Genomic DNA, 22,969 nt, shown 5'->3' with positions numbered 1-22,969 from the left:
TCTTAAAACACCACACAGAGCACCTTCGGTTCTTAACCTTTTAGGTTTTCATTAGATCCCAGAGAAATAGCCCTGAGAGATGAGTGGACAGACACATTCACAATTCTCAAGATACATACGGCCATGTCTATCCATCACAGAGTGCAATTGTCAGCTTAATTAATTTTGGGTAGAAAGGGGAACTGAAAGGGTCATCTTGACTTTTTACACTCGTGTTAGAAAGTGTATTTCTCTAGAGAATGGTAGCAAGATTGTGCTGGGATTAGCACATCACTACACCCAACTTAATTACCTTTCTAGAAATAAAAGTGGAGAAAATGCAGGTTTAAGTTTTGAGCTGGATTCTCTGATTAAAAATCACATTTAAATACATTATCTTTGTAGACATATATATTATCTCCTTTTTAAAAGTGTGTGAGGGTGGAGAGGGAGTGGGAGCTGGAGAGGGGGACAGAGAAAAAACATGTATATGCAGTTCCCAAAGAGGCCAGAAGAGGGCATCAGATCTCCTGGAACTGGAGGGAGATGGTTGTAAACTGCAGCATGGGAATTGAACCTGGGTCTCATCTGTAAGAGCAGCTAGTGCTCTCAACCACTGAGCCATCTCTGCAGCCTCCATATTCTCTCTTTTGAAGCCAGGCATGGTGGTATGGTAGTGACTTCAAAACCTTTAATCCCAGCAGTCGTGAGGCAGAGGCAGGTCCATCTCTTTGAGTTCAAGGTCAACCTGTTCTACATAGTAAGTTCCAGGCTAGATAGGGCTACATGGTGAGATCCTGCTTCAGAAAAGAAGAGAAAAAGAGGAGAGGAAGAAGGAGGAAGTAGAAAAGGAGGAAAGAAACCACAAGAGCACTAGAAGAAGGCCCTGTAATCTTTCTAATCTAGGATTACTGATATTGAATCACACTTTGGTAATAATTAGACAAGATTAACAAGGTTACAGCCTGAGTCAAGCCTGCTTCCAAAACAGAGAATATAAAATTAAAAACCAAAGCTGGCTTTTCCTCTGGGAAGATTAAGACTGCACTGCTCAAAACACATTATCACCATTCACAGTGCATGAATCAAAGTCTCTCCTCCAGAGTCGATAAGAATTCCATAAATACAGCTGAGTAAGAAACCTTTATATTATTTACACATGTTTGTATTTGAAAAAAATCAAATCACATAAAGGTATTGGGTGGAACTTTATTGGAAAATCCACCCATCAATCCTGTACAAAAATGTGTATTAAAAACAACTTCGCTTTCAAATTTAATAACTATCCCCAGCCTTTAAGCTATGAAAACAAGTTAATCTCATCTTTTATTAGGTTTATGCCAGTACCTCCTACATCCGGGACAAAGACATCTAAGCTACCTCACAGTGTTTTTCTTCCTTGATTTTTTTTTAACTTTTACGATTTATTTTTAATTATATGTACATATGAAGACGTGCATGTGTACATGTGTGCAGGTGCCCATGGAGACCAGAAGAGGGCATCAGCTCTCCTAGAGCTGGACTTAACTGGCAGTTGTGAGTGAGTTATTTGTTGTTAATGCTGGGTACTGAACTCAGGTCCTCTTCGAGAGCAATATAAGCTCTTAATTGCTGAGCCATCTTTTCAGTCCTCACTTTTTAATTTAAAAAGATGTGGTTTACATTTATTTATTTCATTTTATGTGCATGAGAGTTTTGCTTCTATGTATGTAACTGTACCACATTCGTGCTTGAAGCATGTAAATGTCCTAGGAGGGCATTTGATTCCCCTGGAACTAGAGTTAAAGTTGGTTGTGAGCTGCCATGTGGGTGCTGGGAACCAAACCTGGGTTTTCTGGAACTGGAGTAAGTGCAATTAACCATTGAGCTGTCTCTCTAGCCCTTTGATATTTGTTTGTTTGTTTGTTCAAATGCCTACTATTTTTGGAAGATCACTGTCCAAGCACAGATCTGGCTGACCCAGAATAGTGTTTACATATATTGGGTAGCATAAATATGGCTTACAGCTGTCTGCAATTCCAGCTGCAGGAGGCTCAGGCACCAGACAAGCATACAATACACAGATAGACAGGCAGAAAAAAAAATACAATTTTTAATTTTAAAAGGTTTTTCATACATTGTATGAAATTCTCAAAGAATTAATTAAAGAAAAGTGTTAAACATCACTAAACTTTTTAAGGGTCTCCACACTGGAGAAAGGCACCCCACAACTGTGGCATACAGCCATGGGCTAATAGACTTCCTCCCTGTCTCCATGCCCTACTGAAAAGACATCAAAAGAACACATACCCAATGCACCTGTGCTGTGTCCTTCATCGCCTCTGTGAAAGCCACCGCAAACCTAGTCAATGGATAGAGATAACAGTCAATTAGGCTGGAATTCAATTAACACAACTCTGAGGCAGCACTTGCCAACAGCCCATGAGAGATGGACAGGGCACAGTTCCATCCACTGTCATTACTCCCGGTCACTGTCCATTAGGCCCCATCTCCACCCGTACCAGAAAATAAACTCAACGATGCTCAAAACCTCTAATTTCTCCTGTCCCTTTCAAATAATGCCAGAAAAAGCAGAGATTAAAAACCAAAGGCTAGAGCAGGGGCAATGGCTCAGTAGTTAAGAACACTTACTGCTCTTCCAGAGGACCTGGATTCAGTTCCCAGTCACTGTGTGTGACTAGCTCCAGGGGACCTGACACTCTCATTGACATCTACATGCCAGCAACACGCACACTAACATACATTTACAGTTTAAAAAAAAAAAAATCAAAAGCCGCCGGGCATTGGTGGTGCATGCCTTTATTCCCAGTACTCAGGAAGCAGAGGCAGGTGGATCTCTATGAGTTCAAGGTCAACCTGGTCTCCAGAACGAGTGCCTGGATAGACTCCAAAGCTACACAGAGAAACCCTGTCTCGAAAAAACGAAAAAAAAAAAAAATTCAAAAGCCAGAAAACAAAATTTATTAGGTGGCATAGTTAATATGTGATGAGAACTCTGGGGTAAGGGGCACATGACACAGGTGTGTGATCAGGGAATGTTGTGTGTGCTACAGTGCCTACATCTGCCCAAGGGGCCTTCATGATAATGGAAATACCTTACATCTTTTGTTGTTTGTTTGTTTGTTTGTTTGTTTTTCCAGACAGGGTTTCTCTGTATTGCTTTGGAGCCTGTCCTGGAACTATCTCTGTAGACCAAACTGACCCTGAACTCACTGAGATCTGCCTGCCTCTGTATCCCAAGTGCTGGGATTAAAGGCATGCTCCACCAACGCCCGGCTCTACCTTGAATTTAGAGATTCTCCTGGCTCTGCCTCCAGGGTGCTGGGATAAAAGGTGCCCAATGCCACACCTAGGTCCTTCCTTAAGTTGCTTTTGTCAAGTATTTTGTCAAAGCAGTGAAGAAAGTAACTGACATAAACTGTCCTGGCTAGTTTAATGTCAACTTGACACAAGCTAGAGTCATCAGAAAGGAGTGAGTCTTAGTTGGGAAAATGCCTCCATAAGATCAGGCTGTGGGGCATTTTCTTAATTAGTGATTGATGCAGGAGGGCCCAGAACATTACGGGTGGTGCTATCCCTAGGCAGGTGCTATAAGAAAGCAGGCTGAGCAAGTCAGTAAGCAGCATCCCTTCACGGCCTCTGCATCAGCTTCTGCCTCCAGGTTCCTGCCCTGCTTGAGTTACTGCCCTGCCCTTTGATGATGAACTATGATGTGGAAGTATAAGCCAAATAAACCCTTCCCAACTTGCTTCTGGTTATGGTGTTTCATCATAGCAACAGTAAACCTGACTAAGGCAAAAATCAAATATGCATTTCACTGAGTAGCAATAGCAACCATTCAACATAAAGACTGCAGAGCTGAGACTTGCATTACACAATGACACATACCCAAAGTACAATGATTATAACTGTACTGGCAATGAGGATAAGAACAGGTGATCAAAAGTGAACACAAGGCCAGGAGCAGGCTCAAACACACCCAAGAACTTAACACAATGGTACAGAAGAGGTTAAATAAACTGGAAAGTTTCCTACCCTCCTACACAGGATATATCTGAAAAGAAGTGATAATGATAAAATGCCAGGGCTGGCTGGAGAGATGACTCAGTAGTTAAGAGCACTGGCTGCTCTTCCAGAGGACCTGAGTTTGATTCCTAGCACCCACATGGTGGTTTACAATCATCTGTAATTCCAATCCCAGATGATCAGACACCCTCCTTTAAGAACTCTGCACACACATTGTACACAGACGCACATGCAGGAAAACACCCAAATACATGAAATAAAGGAAAAGCATTTTTAAATAAACAATAACAAGTGATACGTATTATTTTTCAAAAAATGGACCCAGAAACAAAATGATCCCAATTTTCAGATACACTTCATTTAATTTCTATATTTATAATTACCAAGTTCTTACTATGTCATCATTCTTAGAAGCTGATAATCTAATACAAAATTAAAATCAAATACTATATTTCATGGGATGAAAGTTTAAAATATGGAAAAAATTTATACAACCGCTTTAGAAAAAATATACCAATTTAAAGTGTTTTGATTAAAAATGAAATGGTCATTATAAAGCCAGAAAAGCCCAAAACTTCATTTATAGAAACATGATCTGTGTGGAGTCAGACAAGAAATCCATGATTCATGTGTCTCTCTTGCCCACTGGCCTCAATCAATAACCCCCAAATAAAAAAATCAATATTTGTTTTAATAACAATGCAATAAATAACCCTAAAGGTATTACTGCAAAATGGATTTGTTCAATAATGTTTCTAGTAAACAGAATTACTTTTCTCCCATAGGGCTGTGCAGCATGAACCAATGTGCAAGAAGTAGTTAGGAATATTCACTAATGGGTCACCTTTTTAAGGTGTGTGTGTGTGTGTGTGTGTGTGTGTGTGTGTGTGTGTGTGTGCACTGTGTGAGTGCAGTGCCTATGGAGGCCAGAAGAGGGCATTTATCCCCTGGAGCTGGAGTTGTACTCCAGTTATATCAGCAACCACCTGATGTGGGTACAGGGAAGGTATGGTGGTTTGAAAGAAAATAGCCCCCCCCAAAGGGAGTGGCACTATTAGGAGGGGTGGCCTTGTTGGAGGAAATATGTCACTGTGGGGACGGGCTTTGAGGTCTTTTTCTGAAGCTTCACTCAGTGTGACAGTCAGTCGACTTCCTGCTAGCTTCTGGTCAGGAGGTAGCACTCTTAGCTCCGGCACCATGGCTGCCTGCATGCCTCCATGCTCCCCGCCATGAAACCTCTGAACTGTAAGCAAGCCACCCCAATTAAATGTGTTCTTTATGAGAGTTGCCATCATCATGGTGTCTCTTCACAACAATAGAAACCAAACTAAGACAGAAGGGAACTGAGGTTCTCTGCAAAAGCAGCAAGTGATGTTGTTGTATTTGTTTTTTGGGGGGAAGTTGTCTGTTTGGGGGGCTTTTTGTTTTTGGGGGAAGTTTTTTGTTTGTGTATTGGGGTTTGGGGGGCTTCTCTGTGTAGTTTTGATGTTTTTTAAGATTTATTTATTTTGATTTTCTGTGTATGAGTGTTCTTCCTGTGTGTGTGTATGTGCACCATGCTCACACATTGCCCATGTAGATGAAAAGGTGCTGGCCACAGCTAGCGTTTGGGGCAGGGGTTCCTGCACTATCTCCACAGAACTAGTGAATGTGTCATCTTGGAGAAGCACCATCTACGGGCAATGCTGCCATGCTCTTGGAGGGTCTCTCATCCTGGATGGCTGGAGTAATGTGTAGATGGAGGACTAAGCCAGGGTACAGAATCCCCGTGGTGACTGTTCTTCCAAATGGTTTACAGAACTCATAAGGTGACACAGACAGGACCCATAGTGAATAGTGAATAGCCAATAGTTACAAGGAAGGCCCTTGGGCTGGGAAACCTAGCACAGACCCGCTTTGTTCTTTTAAATCATATATCAGCCCTGCACTGTGGTGCATTCCTGTAGTACCAGAGCTTGGAAGGTGAAGGCAGAAGCAAAGTTTAACGTCATCCTCAACTACCCACCCAAATACATGAAATAAAGGAAAAGCATTTTTAAATAAACAATAACAAGTGATACGTATTATTTTTCAAAAATAGCTTTTGAAATAGGTCAAAAGACCCTATTTCAACACACACACACACACACACACACACACACACACACACACACACACACAAAGCACACACTGTCTTCCTACCACACAGAACTTTCTAGAATGCTCTTGTGATATTAACATTAGGCCAGGTGTAATGACTTATTTGATTACAATGAGAATTTGTAGCAAAATAAAACTATATGGAAGGACAGTTTTGTTTTGTGGGCTTGTTGTTTTGAGACAGGGTCTCTGTAAGTGGCCCTGACTGTCTGGGAACTTGCTATGTAGACCAGGCTGGCCTTCACTCTCAGATATCCACCTGCCTCTGTCTCCCAAGTTCTGGAGCCACCATGCCTCACAAGGGCCTTATTGATGGTGAGAGTTTGTTTTCCCTGGTAGGATGGAAAGCAGAACACCCATGGCCTTACCTGGCTTCCTCCAGGACTCTCCCCATGACTTCATTTTTTTCTTTATGATTGGCATCTTCATTTAAATCAGTTCCGCCAAAGATGACCCCAAAAGGAATGCCATGACCTGCAAAATGATGACAGTGCAACAGACAGGACATCATGAGGTGCCCCTTGACAACTGGCCTGCAGTCATGAAGTTCCTGAAACACAGAGCTGTATGGCTTGTCTGTCTGTCTGTCAGTCTGTCTGTCTGTCTTGAAAGACAGCTCTATAGCCCAGGCTGGCCTGAAACTCTCAATTTTCCTGCCTCAGCATTCCCAGGGCAGGAATTACTGGTGTGCACCACCACTCCCAGATATGTGTGTGTGTGTGTGTGTGTGTGTGTGTGTGTGTGTGTGTGTGTGTATGTGTGTGTGATGTGTATGAGGTGTGTGTGTGTGATATGTGTGTGTGTGTGTGTGTGTGTGTGTGTGTGATATGTGTGTTTATGTGTGTGTGATATGTGTGGGGGCATATGTTTACCACAGTGCTAGTGTAGAAGTCAGAGTGAGTTAGCTCTCGCTACCTCTTTGTGCATTCTGTGAATTAAACTCCAGTGGCAGGCTTGTAGTGAAATTGCCTTTACCTAATGAATCATCTCACTGGCCCCATGTTGTTTTTGAGGCAGGCTGGCCTTGAACTTATGTCCCTGAAGATGACTTAGAACTTTTGACCCTCAGGCTTCCACCCAGGATGGGCCAGAGGTCCGAGACGTCCCAACGAGACTGCCACACCCCATTTATGTGCCTTTAGAGATTGAAACCAAGGCTTTGTGCATTTGGGACAAACACTGCCCATTGTGCCCCAGTCTCTTAAGTGTTGTGTGTTTTGGTGTCACTTATGCTCCTTTCAACTCTCCAGAGGGATCACAGATAGCACTGTTAGAAACCTGCACTGAAGAGCCATTGAGATGGTTCTGCAGATAAAGGTAAATGCCAGCCCACACTTGACACTCTGGGTCCCATCCCTGAGACCCACATGGTGGAAGGAGAAAGTCAACTCCTTTTAAGTTATCCTCTACCTTCCACAAAGATTTCTCCCCAGCATCAACCATGACCATGCCCACCAACACTATGGCCACACCTACCAACACTGTGACCACACCTACCACCACTACCACCACTACACACACACAAATAAATATATAAACAATGAAAAACCCAGAGAGTAATCATGCCAAGTCTTGCCTGTCGTTGTCAGGACTAGTTTTCAGATTAATTTGCTTTCCATTTTAACCACAGAAAAATACCATGCACCACCATCCATCAAAGCTAAGCTCACCTGTCCTGGGAAGAACTTAAATGAGACTGGTGACAAGAGAGGGCCCTGTTTATCACCCTCCGGCCACAGCAGCTCAGGAAGCCTTTGAGGAATGGGCAGTACTATGTAGACACTGATACCTGGAGGTCATCAGGCATGGCCCTCATGATGACCGGCTTCTAGAGCCAGCCATTGAAACTGAAGGACTCTGAACAGGATCTGAGTGGCAACCCTGGCCCTGGATGCAAACACAACATTCTGAACTGCACTTGCCAGGTAGACCTAGCTGGCCTAGAACTCAGAGATCCATCTGCCTCTGCTTCTGGATTGCCCCATCATGTCCAGCCTAAAAGTATCCTTTAATTCAGTTCATCACATATGGGCCATGTTTTTAATCCCAGCACTCTCTGAGTCCCAGATCAGACTGGTCTACAAAGCCAGTGAGATCCAGGTCAGTCAAGACTACATGTTGAGACCTTATCTCAAAATAAATAAATAAATAAATAAATAAATAAATAAATAAATATAACAGTTCGTCACACACTGTATCTGAGATAAAACATGGATGTCATCATTCAGGGTGGAGAGATGGAGTTGGTGGTTGAGAGTATCATCAGCCATTCTTCCAGAGGACCCAGGATTCCTACCAAGCACCTATTTTCAGTTCAACAGTCTTCAGCTCCAGTTCCAGGGAACTGATGCCCTCTTCTGGCATCCGAAGGCACAGCATGCATATGGTGGAGACAAAACACCCACACATAAAAATAAATACCGGGGCTGGAGATGGTTCAGCAGTGAACAGCCAGCTCTGCTGCTCTTGCAGAGGACCTAGGTTCAATTCCCAGCACCCACATGGCAGCTCATAGCTGTCTGTGACTCCAGTTCCAGAGATCTAATACCTTCTTGTAGATTCTGAGGGCACCTGAGATACATGTGGTACACATCTGTGTATTCATGAAGTCAGAACATCCATACACGTAAAACTTTTTAATCAAAAAAATAATAATAAACATTGTTTTTAAAAGATGTCATCACTCATAACTGATTGTTGTGAGAGACCAGGAAAAGATGGAGGTTTTTGTTTTTGTTTTTCTTTATTTCAGGTAAGAGCAGAAAACTGAAGCTTGGGAGGATTGTCAGGAGCTCAAGCCCAGCCTGGGCTACATAGTGAGTTCTAGGCTAGCCTGGGCTGTAAAATCTAAGACCCTGTTTTCAAAAGCCTGAGTGTGTTGGTGCTCCCTGTAACCCCAGCATTTGGGAAGAGGAGGAAAGAAGACCAGCAGATTAAGGCCAACCTTACATAAATAGTGAGTTCAATGCCAGCCTGGGCTACATGAGACCCTGCCTCAAAAACCCCAAAACAACAACAAAAATGGCAGACAACTGTGGGCCAGGGAGATGGCTCATCAGGTAAAGGTGCTTGTCACCAAGCCTGATGACCTGGGTTCCATTCTTGGGACTAATGGTAGGAGAGAACAGACACCACGAAGCTGTCCTCTGACCTCCCAACATGTATACTGTGACACACACACCCTATGAAATAGATCAGTATAATTTAAAACTTAAAGACAACCAAACTATGAGTGGTACATGATTGTGATCTGAAAACAAAACAAACTAAAGAACAATTATATGGGGCAGAGCATTTGGATTGGAGCCATACCCAGTCACGGGATGTCATCACAAACTGGTTAATCTCCTTCTTGGCCACCTGATCCTAACTTCTTCCTTATTAGGTTCCAGCCTAAGGCATATTCTTAAGAACTCATTAAAGCTCTGTAGCCTACATCAAATTAACTCTCAAATTGTCTGTTTCATATGCTAGTTAAAGCATATGAAAGAGTTCCCAGAATGTACCCTGCACAGTGCCCCAGTTACATTCTCTCTTAGATAAGGACAACTATAATGTTGTCATTAAACACTTGAAAAATAGATTGATTTGTACACAGAAAAAAACAAAAATAAAAATCTTTTACACACAGAGTTCTAAAAAAAAAAAAAATGTAATTTAAGCCAGGTAGTGGTGGTGCACACCTTTAATCCCAGCACTCAGGAGGCAGAGGCAGGTGGATTTCTGTGAATTCGAGGCCAGCCTGGTCTACAAAGCAAGTTCCAGGACAGGCTCGAAAGCTACACAGAGAAACCCTGTCTCAAAAACCTAAAAACAAAACAAAACTGTAATGTAAAGTAATTTAAAGAGTAAAGTGGTGCTGAAGAGATAGCTCCATGGTTAAGAACACTGGCTGCTCTTGCAAAGGAACCAGGTTTGATTCCCAGCACCCTAGGGGGCTCACAAAAATCTATATCTCCAGTAGTCAGGGGGAATCTGACACCCTTTTCAGGCCTCTAGGAGTCCCAGGCACACAGGTGGTGCAAAGACATACATGCAGGCAAAACACTCATACACATAAAATCATACAATTTTTGTTCTTGTTGAGACAGGGTCTCTCTATGTAGCCCTGGATGTCCTGGAACTTGGTATTATAGACCAGGCTGCCTTTGAACTCACAGAGATCTTCAGTCTCTGCCTCTTAAGTGCTGAGATTAAAAGCATGCACCACCATGTCCAGCTAAAAACAATTTTTTAAGATTAAAAAAACAGCAAAATTCCATTTATACAAGTCATTATGGTCAAATGTAGATGCAATTAATATACAAATTCAGCTTGGGGTGTCGCTCTGTTGGTAGAGTACTTGCCAGGCATACACACAAAACCCTGGGTTTGATCCCCAGCATTGAAATGATTGCAGGTGTAGGGGGTGCACACCTATAATCCCAGCACTAGAGACTTGGGGGCAAGAGGATCAGGATTTTCATCCTTTGCTATATCAGAAGTGTGAGACCAGCCTGGACTACATGAGATCTTGTCTCAAAATAAGCAGTAAAAGGAGCAAAAACATATGCCAGAGGAAAACTTCCGTGCTGAGAACAGTTAGAAGTTAATAATGGAAAAGTTGTTTGAAGCACCCCAAGCTCAGTGTTGCTTCAGCATTGATTAAATCAGGCATTGATCTTTCTCCCCTCCCTCTTCATCAGGTTTACGTCAGAGAGGCCTATTGCCTCCTAACTCAGAAGCAAACAGAATGGTGACATCTTCATGTTTGTTTGAAGCAGAGGTCAAGAGTGGTGGGATTAAGCATATAAATTCCAAAAAAAAAGAAAAAAAACAAAAAACAAAAAAAACAAGCTCAGTGGTGGTGCCCTTTAATCCCAGAACTTGGAGGGCAGAGGCAGGTGGATCTCTGTGAGTTCAAGGCCAGCTTGTGAGTGAGTTCCAGAATACTCACAGCTACACAGAGAAACCCTGTCTCAAAAATAAAATAAAATAAAACAAACAAACAAACAAAAAACAGCAATTGGACCAGAGTGAGGTGGAACAGGTCCTTGCCTCACCTGAACTTCAATGACAATTTTGTCAGTGCTGATCAAAACAAAATATTGCATAGCCCTTCCGCCTCCAGGCTAATCTAGGAGCTGGTAGCATACACTCACCATGACTTCCACATGGTGGGGAGAGAGAACCAACTCCTACAATTTGCCATCTGGCCTCCGAATGCACTACGGCATGTGTGCTGTGTACCCCCACCATCACAAAAGATAACTATAAATTAATGTAAGAAAATAATAAAATAATATAGAGAAGCAATTGAGAAAAGACACCAACCTCAGGCCTACAGAAATACAAATGTACACCTACATACACATGGACACCACACACACACACACACACACACACACACACACACACACACACACACAGAAAAGAGTGAAGAGAAAGGATGGGTGATGTGTACATATGCTGTTGTGGAAGGGCATCCTCAGATTTATCAGGTGTTACAATCGAGATGCAGAATATGTACGTACATGCCCTCAGTTATGCCATGTGTAGCTGGAGCTATACATAAATATGTGTACGAGTGAGTATAAGCTGTGGCCAAACTCTAGGGTGATCACCCCCTCATGCTGATGTTCAGCTTAGTAGCTGCCCCCTGGATGTTGACAGGACACTGTGGAATTCACTGGAAGACTTTAATTTTCATTTTTTGCGTCCAGGTGTCACGAGGTTGTCCTTAAAACTTACTTTGTACTTTCCTAAGTTGTCCTCAAAATTGGAATCTTCCTACCTCTACTTCCTGAGTGCTGGGAACTATAAGCACCTCCCCGTATGCCTGGCATGTTAAGTGATTTCAGAGGCTGAGTCATAGAAGGGAAAGTAGCTTCTAACTTGGTCTCCCTAAAATGTTCTTTACAGGAGGAGGTGAGCACTATGTCTAAAGCTACTCAAACCTTTGATGGTTCATTGTAATTGTCAAATTGACACAAGGTAGTATTACCTGACCAGAGAGTCTCAGTAAGGGTTTGTCTAGGTCAGGTTGGCCTATGAGTGTGTCTGTGTTGAGATTGTCTTGGTTTAATTGATGTGGGAAGACCCAGCCCACTATAGGTGTTACCATTCCCTAGGCAGGGAATCCTGAACGGTATATAAATATAGAAAGGGGGGCATTCGTAGGAAATGTGCATGCATTCATTTCTCTTGACTTTGGATGTGATGTGACTGGCTGTTCAATGATGGACTGTAACCAGGAACTGTAGGCCAAAAAAAAGCAAACCCTTTCTCTCTTAAAGTTGCATCCCTGTCTTATCATGGCAACAGGGCAATAAACTGAAACACACCACCCATGCAGAAGCCCAGATAGGGAGGAAAGAACCTTCCTGGGGCACAGCTAAAAAAGTGAGCTACCATAGACACAGATGCTCTGATCCAGGGCAACCACAGCTTTGTGAGAGACCCTGTGCTGTGAATACAGGCATGTACCACCGCAGCTGACCTCAGGATGACATTCAAATAATTATACAGTAAAGATATCATCGAGGTTACCAAATTTAGAAAATCGATTAATAGAAAAAATGGAGACCTTGTATCATCTTTCAGTTTGTCTTTGGGTCACAGGGTACTGATCTTGTCATCTGGTATTTTTCAGCATTCCCCCTGTGTGACTTTGAAAGCTTGAGAGGGATACCTTGCAGAAGTCTGCCTCCTCGGTAAAGGTGAAGGGCTAGGGCTGCTTCCAGGTTCTCAGTGGTGATGAGGTTGTCAATGTCAGATGGGCTTTCAAAGTCAAAGGCATCTCTCAGAACGCACATGTGGCCGGCAGCTTCCAGGTGGTCTCTTAATTAAAAAACAGAGAGAGGGAGAAGTTGGACTTGCCATTTTGGTTAAGGCTTTAGAGTCAGTCTGTACTGAAACACAGATGGAAGCTTGAGGTGATGACAGCAACCATCCATTCCCCAGCCTCAGACTGTGGCTGGAATGAAGGCTGATGTAACCACAACTTTGAGACACAGCGAGCTTCTCTCCACATTCAGTGGCAATGGACTACTTCAAAGCTCTGTTTGCACCTAATTCCACTATTTCCTTTGTTCACTGCCCCGTCATTCTACATGGTGCCTGGGATGCATCTTCTAGTTGCTGACACTCATTTCTTTTAAGTTTCTCTATTTCATTGTATGCATATGAGTGTTTTGCCTGCATGTGTGTCTGTGTACCACATATAATGCCTGGTGCCTGTAGAGGTCAGAAGGTGTCAGACCCACCAGAACTGGAGTTCTACATGATGGCAAGCTGCCATGTGGGTACTGGGAGCCAAATAGGACTTCTGCAATAGCCACCAATGCATCCGGGCAGTGATTGCACACACCTTTAATCCCAACACTTAAGAGGCAGAGGCAGGCAGATCTCTGTGAGTTTGAGAACAGCCTGGTCTACAAGAGCTAGTTCCAGGACAAGCTCCAAAGCTACACAGGGAAACCCTGTCTTGAAAAACAAAAACACAAACAAACAAACAGCTTCCAGTGCTCTTAACCACAGAGCCATCTCTCCAGCTCCTGTCACTCATTTATTGAAGAAATATTTCAAGGGGCAGGCACGATGGCCTCGTGGTATAAAGGCACTTGCTGCCAAGCCTAACAACCTGAATTCAATCCTATTATGATTCACATGATGGAAGTTGAGAACCAACTGTTCTAAGTTGTCCTCTTATGTCCATAGTATGCCATGGCACATGGCATTAAATAATTAATCAATAAATAGATAAATATGATTTAAAACAATGTCAAGGCTGTCCCCCAGTATGGGCCCACACCTTGAATTTCTAGAAGTAGGAGTTCGATAAAACCCTTTTTCTTTATAAAGTTACTCAGCCTCAGGTTTTTTGTTACCATAAGCAAGATTGGACTAGCATGGGTCATCTGGTATCCAAATGCACTGTGAAAGCCAAAAGGCCTTGGGAAGAAGCCTGTGGCACAGGGTGAGACTCATCCCCTGTGCTAGCATGTGAATGATAACATCTCTTTGTAAATACATAACATACTAATGGCACTGTGCAAACAAAGCAACCCTGGAGCTGGAGGGATGGCTTAGAGGTTATACCACTGGCTGCTCTTGCAGAGGACCCAGATTCAAATCCTAACACCTATCTGTGGCTCACAACAATCCATAACTCCAGTTTCAGAGGATCTACACCCTCTTCTGGCTGCTGTGGAAACCATACACATAGAACACTTGTGTGTGCATGCATGTGTGCATGTGTGTGTGCAATAATTTTTTATTCTAAAAAAAAGAGTTCTTTTAAAATGAAAAAACAAAACATGAATCTTAGGACTTAAGTGGTCTATACTACTGAAGTATGTTGTATTTTTATTTTTATTAATTTAGGTATTATTTATTTTCTAGTATGGGAGATTCAACCTATGACTTGGCTCATGCTAGGCAAGATTTCATCATTGAATTACATTACCAGAGCCTCACCAGGTTGCTAGACTGGCCTTGAACCTGCAGTCTTCCTGCCTCTGCCTCCCAAGTAGTTGGGCTAACAAACCTGTGTCACTATGCCTAGCTCACATTGTATAAGCTGGCTGTACCATTTTCACTATTCAATTTGATCAGTCACTGTAGGTCAGTAGCATTGCCCTCCCACACTCTACTGTCTATGGGGACAGCAACCCGGGAGGAAGCCTGCTGATGCTGCAGCTATTGCCTAAGAGTCAGAATTCTATGTGCTCTGAGTAGAAGTGAGCGACTGCTATTCTAGCTCCCAAAAGCTGTAGGAAATAAGAAGCTGTTGACAAACGGCAAGGAGTCTCAAGTCTGCTGGAGAATGAATGCCTGAGAGATGGATGACCTGCTGGATCCATATGGAAGAAAAGGAAAGGGAGCCTTGTCATGGATAATGAGAGTCATGATCACAAAGTTGTTCTTCATCTCCTAAATGTCCTTTAAACAGCATTGTGACACTCACTGAATGACCTCACAAACATTCTAAATCAAAAAATGTTTAATCTTCATACTCTGTGGACTGAAATTTTACCCTGGTGGCTAGCTGACTTATAACACTTTCAAATTGCTTTGTCCTTATTCCTTCTGTCAGATAATAACTCAATTCAGTAATAAATTCACAAAGTATGTATTATGCCTAAGGAATTGTGTTTTTCTTTCATAGCAAAGGGAGCTGCATACACACACACACACACACACACACACACACACACACACACACACTAAATATATATATAGCGAGAGAAACTTTAATAAATGGTTCATCATTTTCAGTATGAGATGGAACCAATTTGCATATTCATGAATTAATATTAGAAATCATCCCATCCACCTCCACCCAGCAATAGCCCTATACTTTTAAAAGATTTATTTATATGATTTTTAAATTGTCTATATGTGTGCATATGCACCATGTGCATGCAGTACCCACAGAGGCCAGAAGAGGGCATCAGACTCACTAGAACTCTAGTTAAAGGTGGTTGTGAGCCACAATGTAGATGCGGGGAAGTGAACTTGGGTCCTCTGAAAGAGCATTAAGCACTCTTAACCACTTAGCCATCTCCAGAGTCCCTACAGCCCTCTTCTTATTCCATAATTGACAATTCCTATGTTTACAGAAAATAAAAGTTAGCACAAGGAAATTAAAGCCAAGCATGGTGCTGCATACCTGATATCCCAGAACCTGGGAGGCTGAGGCAAGAGGGTCTCTGTGTGTTTGATACGCATCTGGACTAAATAGTGCCTTTCAGGATAGAGGAGACCATGGCACAAAACAATGACAAAAATAAAGGACTGGTGATATATCTCAGCAATAGCGCACTAGCCTAAAATGCATAAGACCCCGGAATTCATCCCTTGAATTATGCACTTTCTTTTTTACATATATTTTAGATTTATTACACATGAATGGGGGTTTGCCTGCATGTATATATGTATTACACCACATGCATGCAATACCCTTAGAGATCAGAAGTGGGTCCTCTGGAACTGGAATTATTGATGGTTCTTCATTACCATGTGGTGCTGGGAACTGAACCTGGGTCTTCTGCTAGAGCAACAAGTGTTCCTTGCCTTTGAGTTATCTCTCCAGTACCATGAATTACACACTTTTCAAGGGTGGATTTTATGGTGTGAAAAGGGTATCTCAGATGGAAAAGGAAGGGGCACTTCTGCAGGAAGCCTTCCCAGATGCTGTTGTAGCACAGGCCAAGTCCATTTCCTGGGTTGTCATCACCTTGCACTTCTCTGTCAGAGGCTCACATATAACTAGGTAATGCTTTGGGCATTTACATGTCAGAACCGTCTTCCAAATGGTCGTGCTTGGTTCTGACAAATAGGCACAGCTCTGGTTGCTTGGCTGCTGGCTTCAGAGTACAAGGATTGCAAGGGTCAGCTCTGCTATGCCTTTGGTACTCATTTGCCAAATGTCTACATGCTGACTGACTTGCAACGTCTGTTACTTAAGACAGCTAAAATAGTCTCTTTACCCACACTTCCCAGGCAGCTATGATTTCCTGAGTCTGTGATATGGTTTGGGTGTGAGACGTTCCCGCAGAAGTTCATGTGTTAAAGGTGTGTGTGTGTGTGTGTGTGTGTGTGTGTGTGTGTGTGTGTGTGTGTGTGTGTGTGTGTGTTACATCATGTGTAGTCTTTGGGTGTTGACTGACTCATGAAGGCACTGATGTTACTGATGGAGCCATCTATGGGTCATAGCTTGATGGGTTTGGAGAAGAGCCAAGCCCTCCACACTCAGAGGTCTGAAACCCTCATCCTCTGAGTTCTGCTTTGCTCCTCTGACCTCTCTCAGGTGTTCTGTCACAATGATTTTACTACATTCCTCTAAGGCAAAAACCTTTCCCTCACAGATTCTTGCAAAAGTTTTCCTACCTAAAGGCCTGGCAATTGTGCCAGAACTCAGGAGGAAAGTGATAAGAGCTGTGCTGAAGAAAGGGAAAATGATTCCTGGCTGCAGGTGATGTCTTCCCCAGGAGACTTCAGATTGCTCCCTTTCCCAAAGGTACCTCATCTCCCGGTTTAGAGAGAGAAAAAAAAAAAACAAAAACATGTTTTCTCACTAACTTGCCCTGGGTGAGGTAAGAGCAGCTGCCACCCACTGCACAAAGTCCAGCTCTCTCTGTGACAATTCTGGTGCAACACTCTCTGCCCTATGCCAACCTGGCCTTAATAGTATGTGTTCCTGAGAGCTGAGGGCACTCAGCACTTGTCAGCATTTTCCAGAGACCCTCAGGAGTGCCATAAACACTGTGCTCAGTGGGGAACTTCCCAGTGTGGTTTGAAACAAAGGTCAGGAAACTTTTTGTGGTGGGATGTGGGAGCACATGCCTACAATCCACACACTCAAGAGGTAGAGGTAAGAGGATCAGAAATTCAAGGCTTTGCCTAGCATGGGCCAGACCTATTCCCATCATGCTAAAGTTTCAATGAGGTTGAGTAATTAGAACTTTATGGTTCTGATTCCTTTAATTGACTTATCAAGGACAGGTTGTAACTTATTGGGAGCTCACACTGTGATCTCCAAGTCCCATAACATCTTGATGGATGAACAACCCTTTGTCATATCCCATTGTGTTGACTTTGGTGCTATCCAATATTACTAGGAATCATTTACAGCCATTCACTGTTCTGTGAGTCTACAACTTCATCCTAGGGCAATGTGAGCTCATGTAAACCTACCAAGGCCTCTCCCAACCCCCTTAGGAAGGGCACACATTCTCCAAGTCTGCTTCCCCCATAGAAAGGGGCATACACACTTCTGGGTTAATGAGCAAATTATACTCTGTGATGACATCCTTGTACATAATAATAAATTTGGGCATGTTTTCTATTTCATTTATCGATGATCAGTTCATTCCAGAGAACCTTGGACCTTTGCCCACCCATGGAGTCAAATGTTAGCTAACATGTGTTTAATGTTTAAATGCTAATCTTACACACAATCTATCCTTTCCACCACATGCACAAGACAGCTGGATGTCTCTCACCAACCTTCTATATCTTGAACAGCTCCAGTTTTCACTGGCCTCAGGACCTGTGTTATCGTTAGCCCTTCCAAACCTCCCCTCCCTTCTACAGAGAACAAGGCCTGAACCCTATTGCCTGAAGGAGTCCCTCCAACACAAAGGTCGTATTGTTTTGTTTTTGAGATAGGATCTCAAGTAGCTGTCTGAGGATGACCTTGAATTTTGGATCCTCCTGCCTTCACCTTCCAAATGACTGGGGTTATAGGCATGTACCACCATAACTGGTTTATGCGGTGCTGGGACTAGAATCCAGGGATTCAAGTATGCTTGCTTGGTAAACACTCTACCAATTTAGCCACACCCCCCAGCCTGTTTTCAGTTGCTTGATAGCACCAGTCACCCTCTGGAAAGAGCTCTGTCTAAAACCAGCCCCCAGAGAGCCCAATGAGTGAACTAGATGGCGGGGGGGGGGGGGGGCGCGACTCACAAAACAAAAACTCCGTCTTTTCCCCAAGAAACTTCAGAAGAGCATCCACCCTCCACTGGTTATTCACTGCGATCTTGAGAGGAACTGTAACATTTCCTAGCTGAAAGTGACCTGTGAGGCCTGGAGTAGCCTCAAAGGCTCTTCCCCATGATAAGGAAACAGACCCACAGAGGGGAAAGCCATTGAGAGATTTCCTGAAACAAGTGGAGGTGGGAGGGGGCGATAGAGGAATGGGGAGCAAGCTAACTTCTAGGGCGAATGGGCCTTGCAAGCATCTGCCTTCCACTGAAAGAGTCCAGCCCAGCTTGATCCAGGCAAGGAGAATGGACCCGCCTTCCCTGCCTTGTCTGGCTCAGGCTTCCGTCCCAGGTAAACACACAAAGCAAAACACCTAACAAGATAAGCTTAGCGTTCAGATGCGGGCAGGGAACAGCAGCTACAGAACGCGGACCCTGAATCCCTGCACGTGCTGGACTATCCACCAGGACTCTCTGCCCTTCTCAGCTATGCAGGTCTGTGGTTCACCGGGACTCTGTGCCTTTCTCCAGCCACGTGGGCCCCCCTTCGCATCCCAGGCCACTCTGCCCAAACCCCACCTCTGTCAGTATTGAGGCCTTTGCAGAGCCTGAGTCCCTCCTCCCCCACTCCAACCCTGCCAGCGCTGGCCCAGGCTGCCCCTTTGTCGCACCCTAGGGCACTCACAACAGACAGACAGGGTAGCCGCAGCTGGGATCAAAGAGGGAGCCCCTTCGCGCGGCACCTGCGCCCATGGCCCAGCCGTTTGTGCACGCGCGGCTCCGGCGCCCAGCCCAGCCCAGCATCCCCAGACCAGGGATGCTCAGGCCCGCAACATACCGCAGGCGCTCGGCCGTGACCGCGTTGCCAGTGTGTGGCCGTAGCACCGCCAGGAACAGGAGCCGCATGTCGCTACCGCCAAGGATTGAGCCTCCAGGCCCCAGGGCCTGGAGTCCAAAAGGACTCAGTCCCTCCCTCCGCTCCCAGGCGGAGCTGCAGGTTCAGGAGCAGGGAGGGGAAAAGGGAAGGAAAGGGGGAAAGATAGGATAGGGAAGGGAAAGGAGGGGCAGGGAAGGGAGGAAAGGAGAGGGGATGAGGGGGAAGGGGAGGAGAGGAGGGAGGGAAGGAGGGGAGGGAACAGCAGGGGAGGGGAGGAGAAGAGGGATAGAGAGGACCAGAGGAGACTAGCGGGTGGGGAGGGGTCACGAACCCTGGTGTCAGGGATCCACGAGCTCAGGAAGGGGAGGGGTGTCCATGGTTCCAGGGACCCAGAACACAGGTGGCCCTGTTTCTCCTCCCATGGTAGCCGTGAGTGGGCTCCCACATGCAACATGCTGGCTAGAAGACTGATACTGCCTCCCCCAGGACCAGGTGAGATGTGGGGTGCAAGCCCACATGCGGAGAGGGGGTTCTAGCCTCACTCTGCACAACCTTATATTTGAGGGGACCTTGGACCCCAGGATGCCCTGAATTCTGAAGCCTTAGGGCATAGGGTAGGCAGTTCATCCTTTTTTTAGACCCTGGCATCTCTGAACTAAAGTTCAGTGAACTTCCGGCAGAAGAGATGGAGGACAGAATTATAACAGGGAAGGCAACTTGGGGAGCCAGGTTCGGGGGTGCAGGTTTACAGTTTTAGCAATACCGAGACTGAGGCGAGAGGATTGATGTCACAAGGTTCTGAGGAAGAAGGGAAAGTCGGCCTCCAGCAGTTCAGGATTTCTTACTTGCTAGCGGATTATTCTCTGCACTGAGTCACATCCCCAGACCCTAAAGGCAGCTTTTTGAGGACTATTATGTGAAGCTAGGCTAGGTTTGTGGGCAGCCCAGGGCTGAGAGCCTCTTGCACTAAGTGCACCTGAGCAGGAAGCAGAAAGGGTGGGGAGAGACAGAACCCTCTGACAACATCATTTTTGGGAGAATCCACGGTATTTCACAAAGACGAGCAATAATTAAAGCTGAGCAGTATTACAGAACCAATATTTTAAAGTTAATAACCCCTGAAATCAACTTCTTCCCACCCTCCATAACCCCCTAACAGCTTAAAAGGGGAAAAGGTAGTAGATGCCTGGAAGCCTTATGTGGTATTCTCCCAGCCCAGCTCTGCAACACACTGGCTTCTGATTTGCCAATGAACAAAGCCTGCCTTGCAGGGGGACAGTGGGACCAATTGTCCTGCCTCTCCACAGGAAGGGAGAAAGGGAAAGTTTCGTATTTATTTATTATAGAATTACTGGATTATTCTCTCTCCTCAGACAAGGTCTTGCTTTTTCTAACTTTCCTTTTCAAAAAAATTTGTGTGTGTGTGTGTGTGTGTGTGTGTGTGTGTGTGTGTGTGTGTGTGTGTGTGCGCGCGCTCGCGGGCCTGTGGAAGCCAGAAGAGGCCTCAAATCCTATAGAGCTGAAGTCACAAGTGGTTGTGAATTGTCTGATGTGGGTTCTGGGACTTGAACTCAGGACCTCAGCCTCCCAGAATTTATCTTTGAATCTGGAGATCAACCATCCATCACATTCATATTGCAGGCAACAGGAAGGAAGGAAGGGAGGGAGGGAAGGAAAAAAATGATGCTGTCAGGATACTGCGTTTCATTTTTAAAGCTTATTCCTGAAAATCCACAGGATCCTTGATAGTGTTCTCTTAGTGACTACATGGGTGCTTTGAGGATACAAGGAAGCTGGGAAATGCTGCCCTCCCTAGGACACACACTTTGACAAACAAATCAAAGCTTGTTTACCAGAGAAAAAATGTGAGAGGAGGTTTAAAGTCACCTCTGTCATCATAGTCTAAATCTATAAATCCACAGAAGAAAGTTGATATGACCTAAATTGGTGCAAGCCTAGTATGGTGACACACACTTATAAACCCATCTGCTGATCAAGCTGCTGAAGCAGGGGGATGGAAAATTCAAGGGCAGCTTAGGTAACTTTCCGAGATACCTGGTTTTTGTTTTGGGTTGTTTTTTTGAGATGGGGTCTCACTATGCATTGCTTCTGTCCTGGAACTCACTCTGTAGATCAGACAGGCCTCAAACTCAGAGATCTGCCTGCCTCTGCATCAAGTGCTGGGATTAAAGGCATGTGTTATTTTTTGTTGTTGTTGTTGTTTACTTGGTTGATTTGGTTTAGTTTTTCAGTACAGGATTTCTTTGTGTAGCCCTGGCCATCCTGGAACTCACTCTGTAGACCAGTCTGGCTTCGAACTCAGAGATTTGCCTGTCTTTGCCTCTCAAGTGCTGAGATTAAAAGTATGCACCACTACCTCCTGGTTTAAAACTGTGTTTTTAAAAGAAGGATTGAAGCTGGCTAAAATGGTACACACCTTTAATGCCCTGCAACATGGAGGCAGATACAGGCAAAGTTCTATGAGTTTGAGGCCAGTCTGGTCTATAGAGTGAGTTCTAAGCCAGCCGGGGATATAAAGTAAGACCCTGTTTCAAAAATCAAATCAAAACAGACAAACCAACCAAACACCTGAGCTATTTTCTATCGATAGCTTGCCTTGGACCCTTTCAGCAGTAGAGAGGCCTTCTTCGGGGTTCTAAAGAATAAAGTTTGGGGGGCTGGAGAGATGGCTCAGAGGTTAAGAGCACTGGCTGCTCTTCTAGAGGTCCTGAGTTCAATTCCCAGCAACCACGTAGTGGCTCACAACAATCCGTTATGAGATCTGGTGCCCTCTTCTGGTGTTCAGATATACATGGAAGCAGAATGCTGTATACATAATAAATAAATAAAATCTTAAAAAAAAAAAAAGAATAAAGTTTGGAAGTCAGAGTGTCACCTGGGCAGCACCCCCTTAGACATTCTAGGACAGTGCTTCCCCACCTTCCTTTAATACAGTTCCTCATGTTTTGGTGAACCCCAACCATAAAATCATTTTGTTTCTACTTTATAACTGTAATGTTATGAACTGTAATGTGAATATCTGGTATGCAAGACCCACAGGTTGAGAACCATTCTCTGGGCTTCTCTATTGGCTCCTTGCTGTTGGTGGCTGTCAACATTCCTCCTTCTGGGGTTGCCCTTCCCCTGGCTCCACCTGGTATATGGCCATTGTCTCTACTGGCTGGCTGTCCCTTGGTCCTCCTTCCATAAGGTGTCTCATAATGCACTGGGGAGGTGGCCTCCTGTCAAGATGCTTGTCTTATCCACAGGAAAAAACTCCTTTCAAAATACCAGCACTGCGATGGTCAGAATGTGTGTGTCCCCTGCAAAATCTATGGTGAGACTGGAGTTCACAAGGGGCTCTCTTGGACAAGTGCAGTAAAAGGCTCTGTGCTAGTGGGTGATGGAAGGTCTTGAGGGGAAAAACAAGATACAAGCAGACAACAGCCATCATCAAACACAAATCTGCTGGTCCCTT

General features: G+C 44.4%; 1 protein-coding gene across 1 annotated transcript in view; it reads right to left on the bottom strand.

Annotated features, from left to right (window-relative positions):
- Nucleotides 1–19,520, bottom strand: part of Glt1d1 (glycosyltransferase 1 domain containing 1) — a 61,441-nt gene extending 41,921 nt beyond the window's left edge. Inside the window, exons 1-4 of the mRNA XM_027413857.2 lie at nt 19,453–19,520; nt 12,815–12,963; nt 6,513–6,618; nt 2,269–2,320 (exon numbers count right to left, since the gene is read on the bottom strand). Of these exons, the coding sequence (XP_027269658.1) occupies nt 2,269–2,320; nt 6,513–6,618; nt 12,815–12,963; nt 19,453–19,520 (375 nt within the window). The remainder of the gene's footprint in view (nt 1–2,268; nt 2,321–6,512; nt 6,619–12,814; nt 12,964–19,452) is intronic.
- Nucleotides 19,521–22,969: the final 3,449 nt, after the last annotated feature.

This window comes from Cricetulus griseus, chromosome 4 (assembly GCF_003668045.3).
Source record: "Cricetulus griseus strain 17A/GY chromosome 4, alternate assembly CriGri-PICRH-1.0, whole genome shotgun sequence".
Classification (NCBI taxonomy): Eukaryota; Metazoa; Chordata; class Mammalia; order Rodentia; family Cricetidae; genus Cricetulus; species Cricetulus griseus.
The sequence above is the reverse complement of the archived record's forward strand: the minus strand, read 5'-3'. Positions and strand labels throughout refer to the sequence as shown.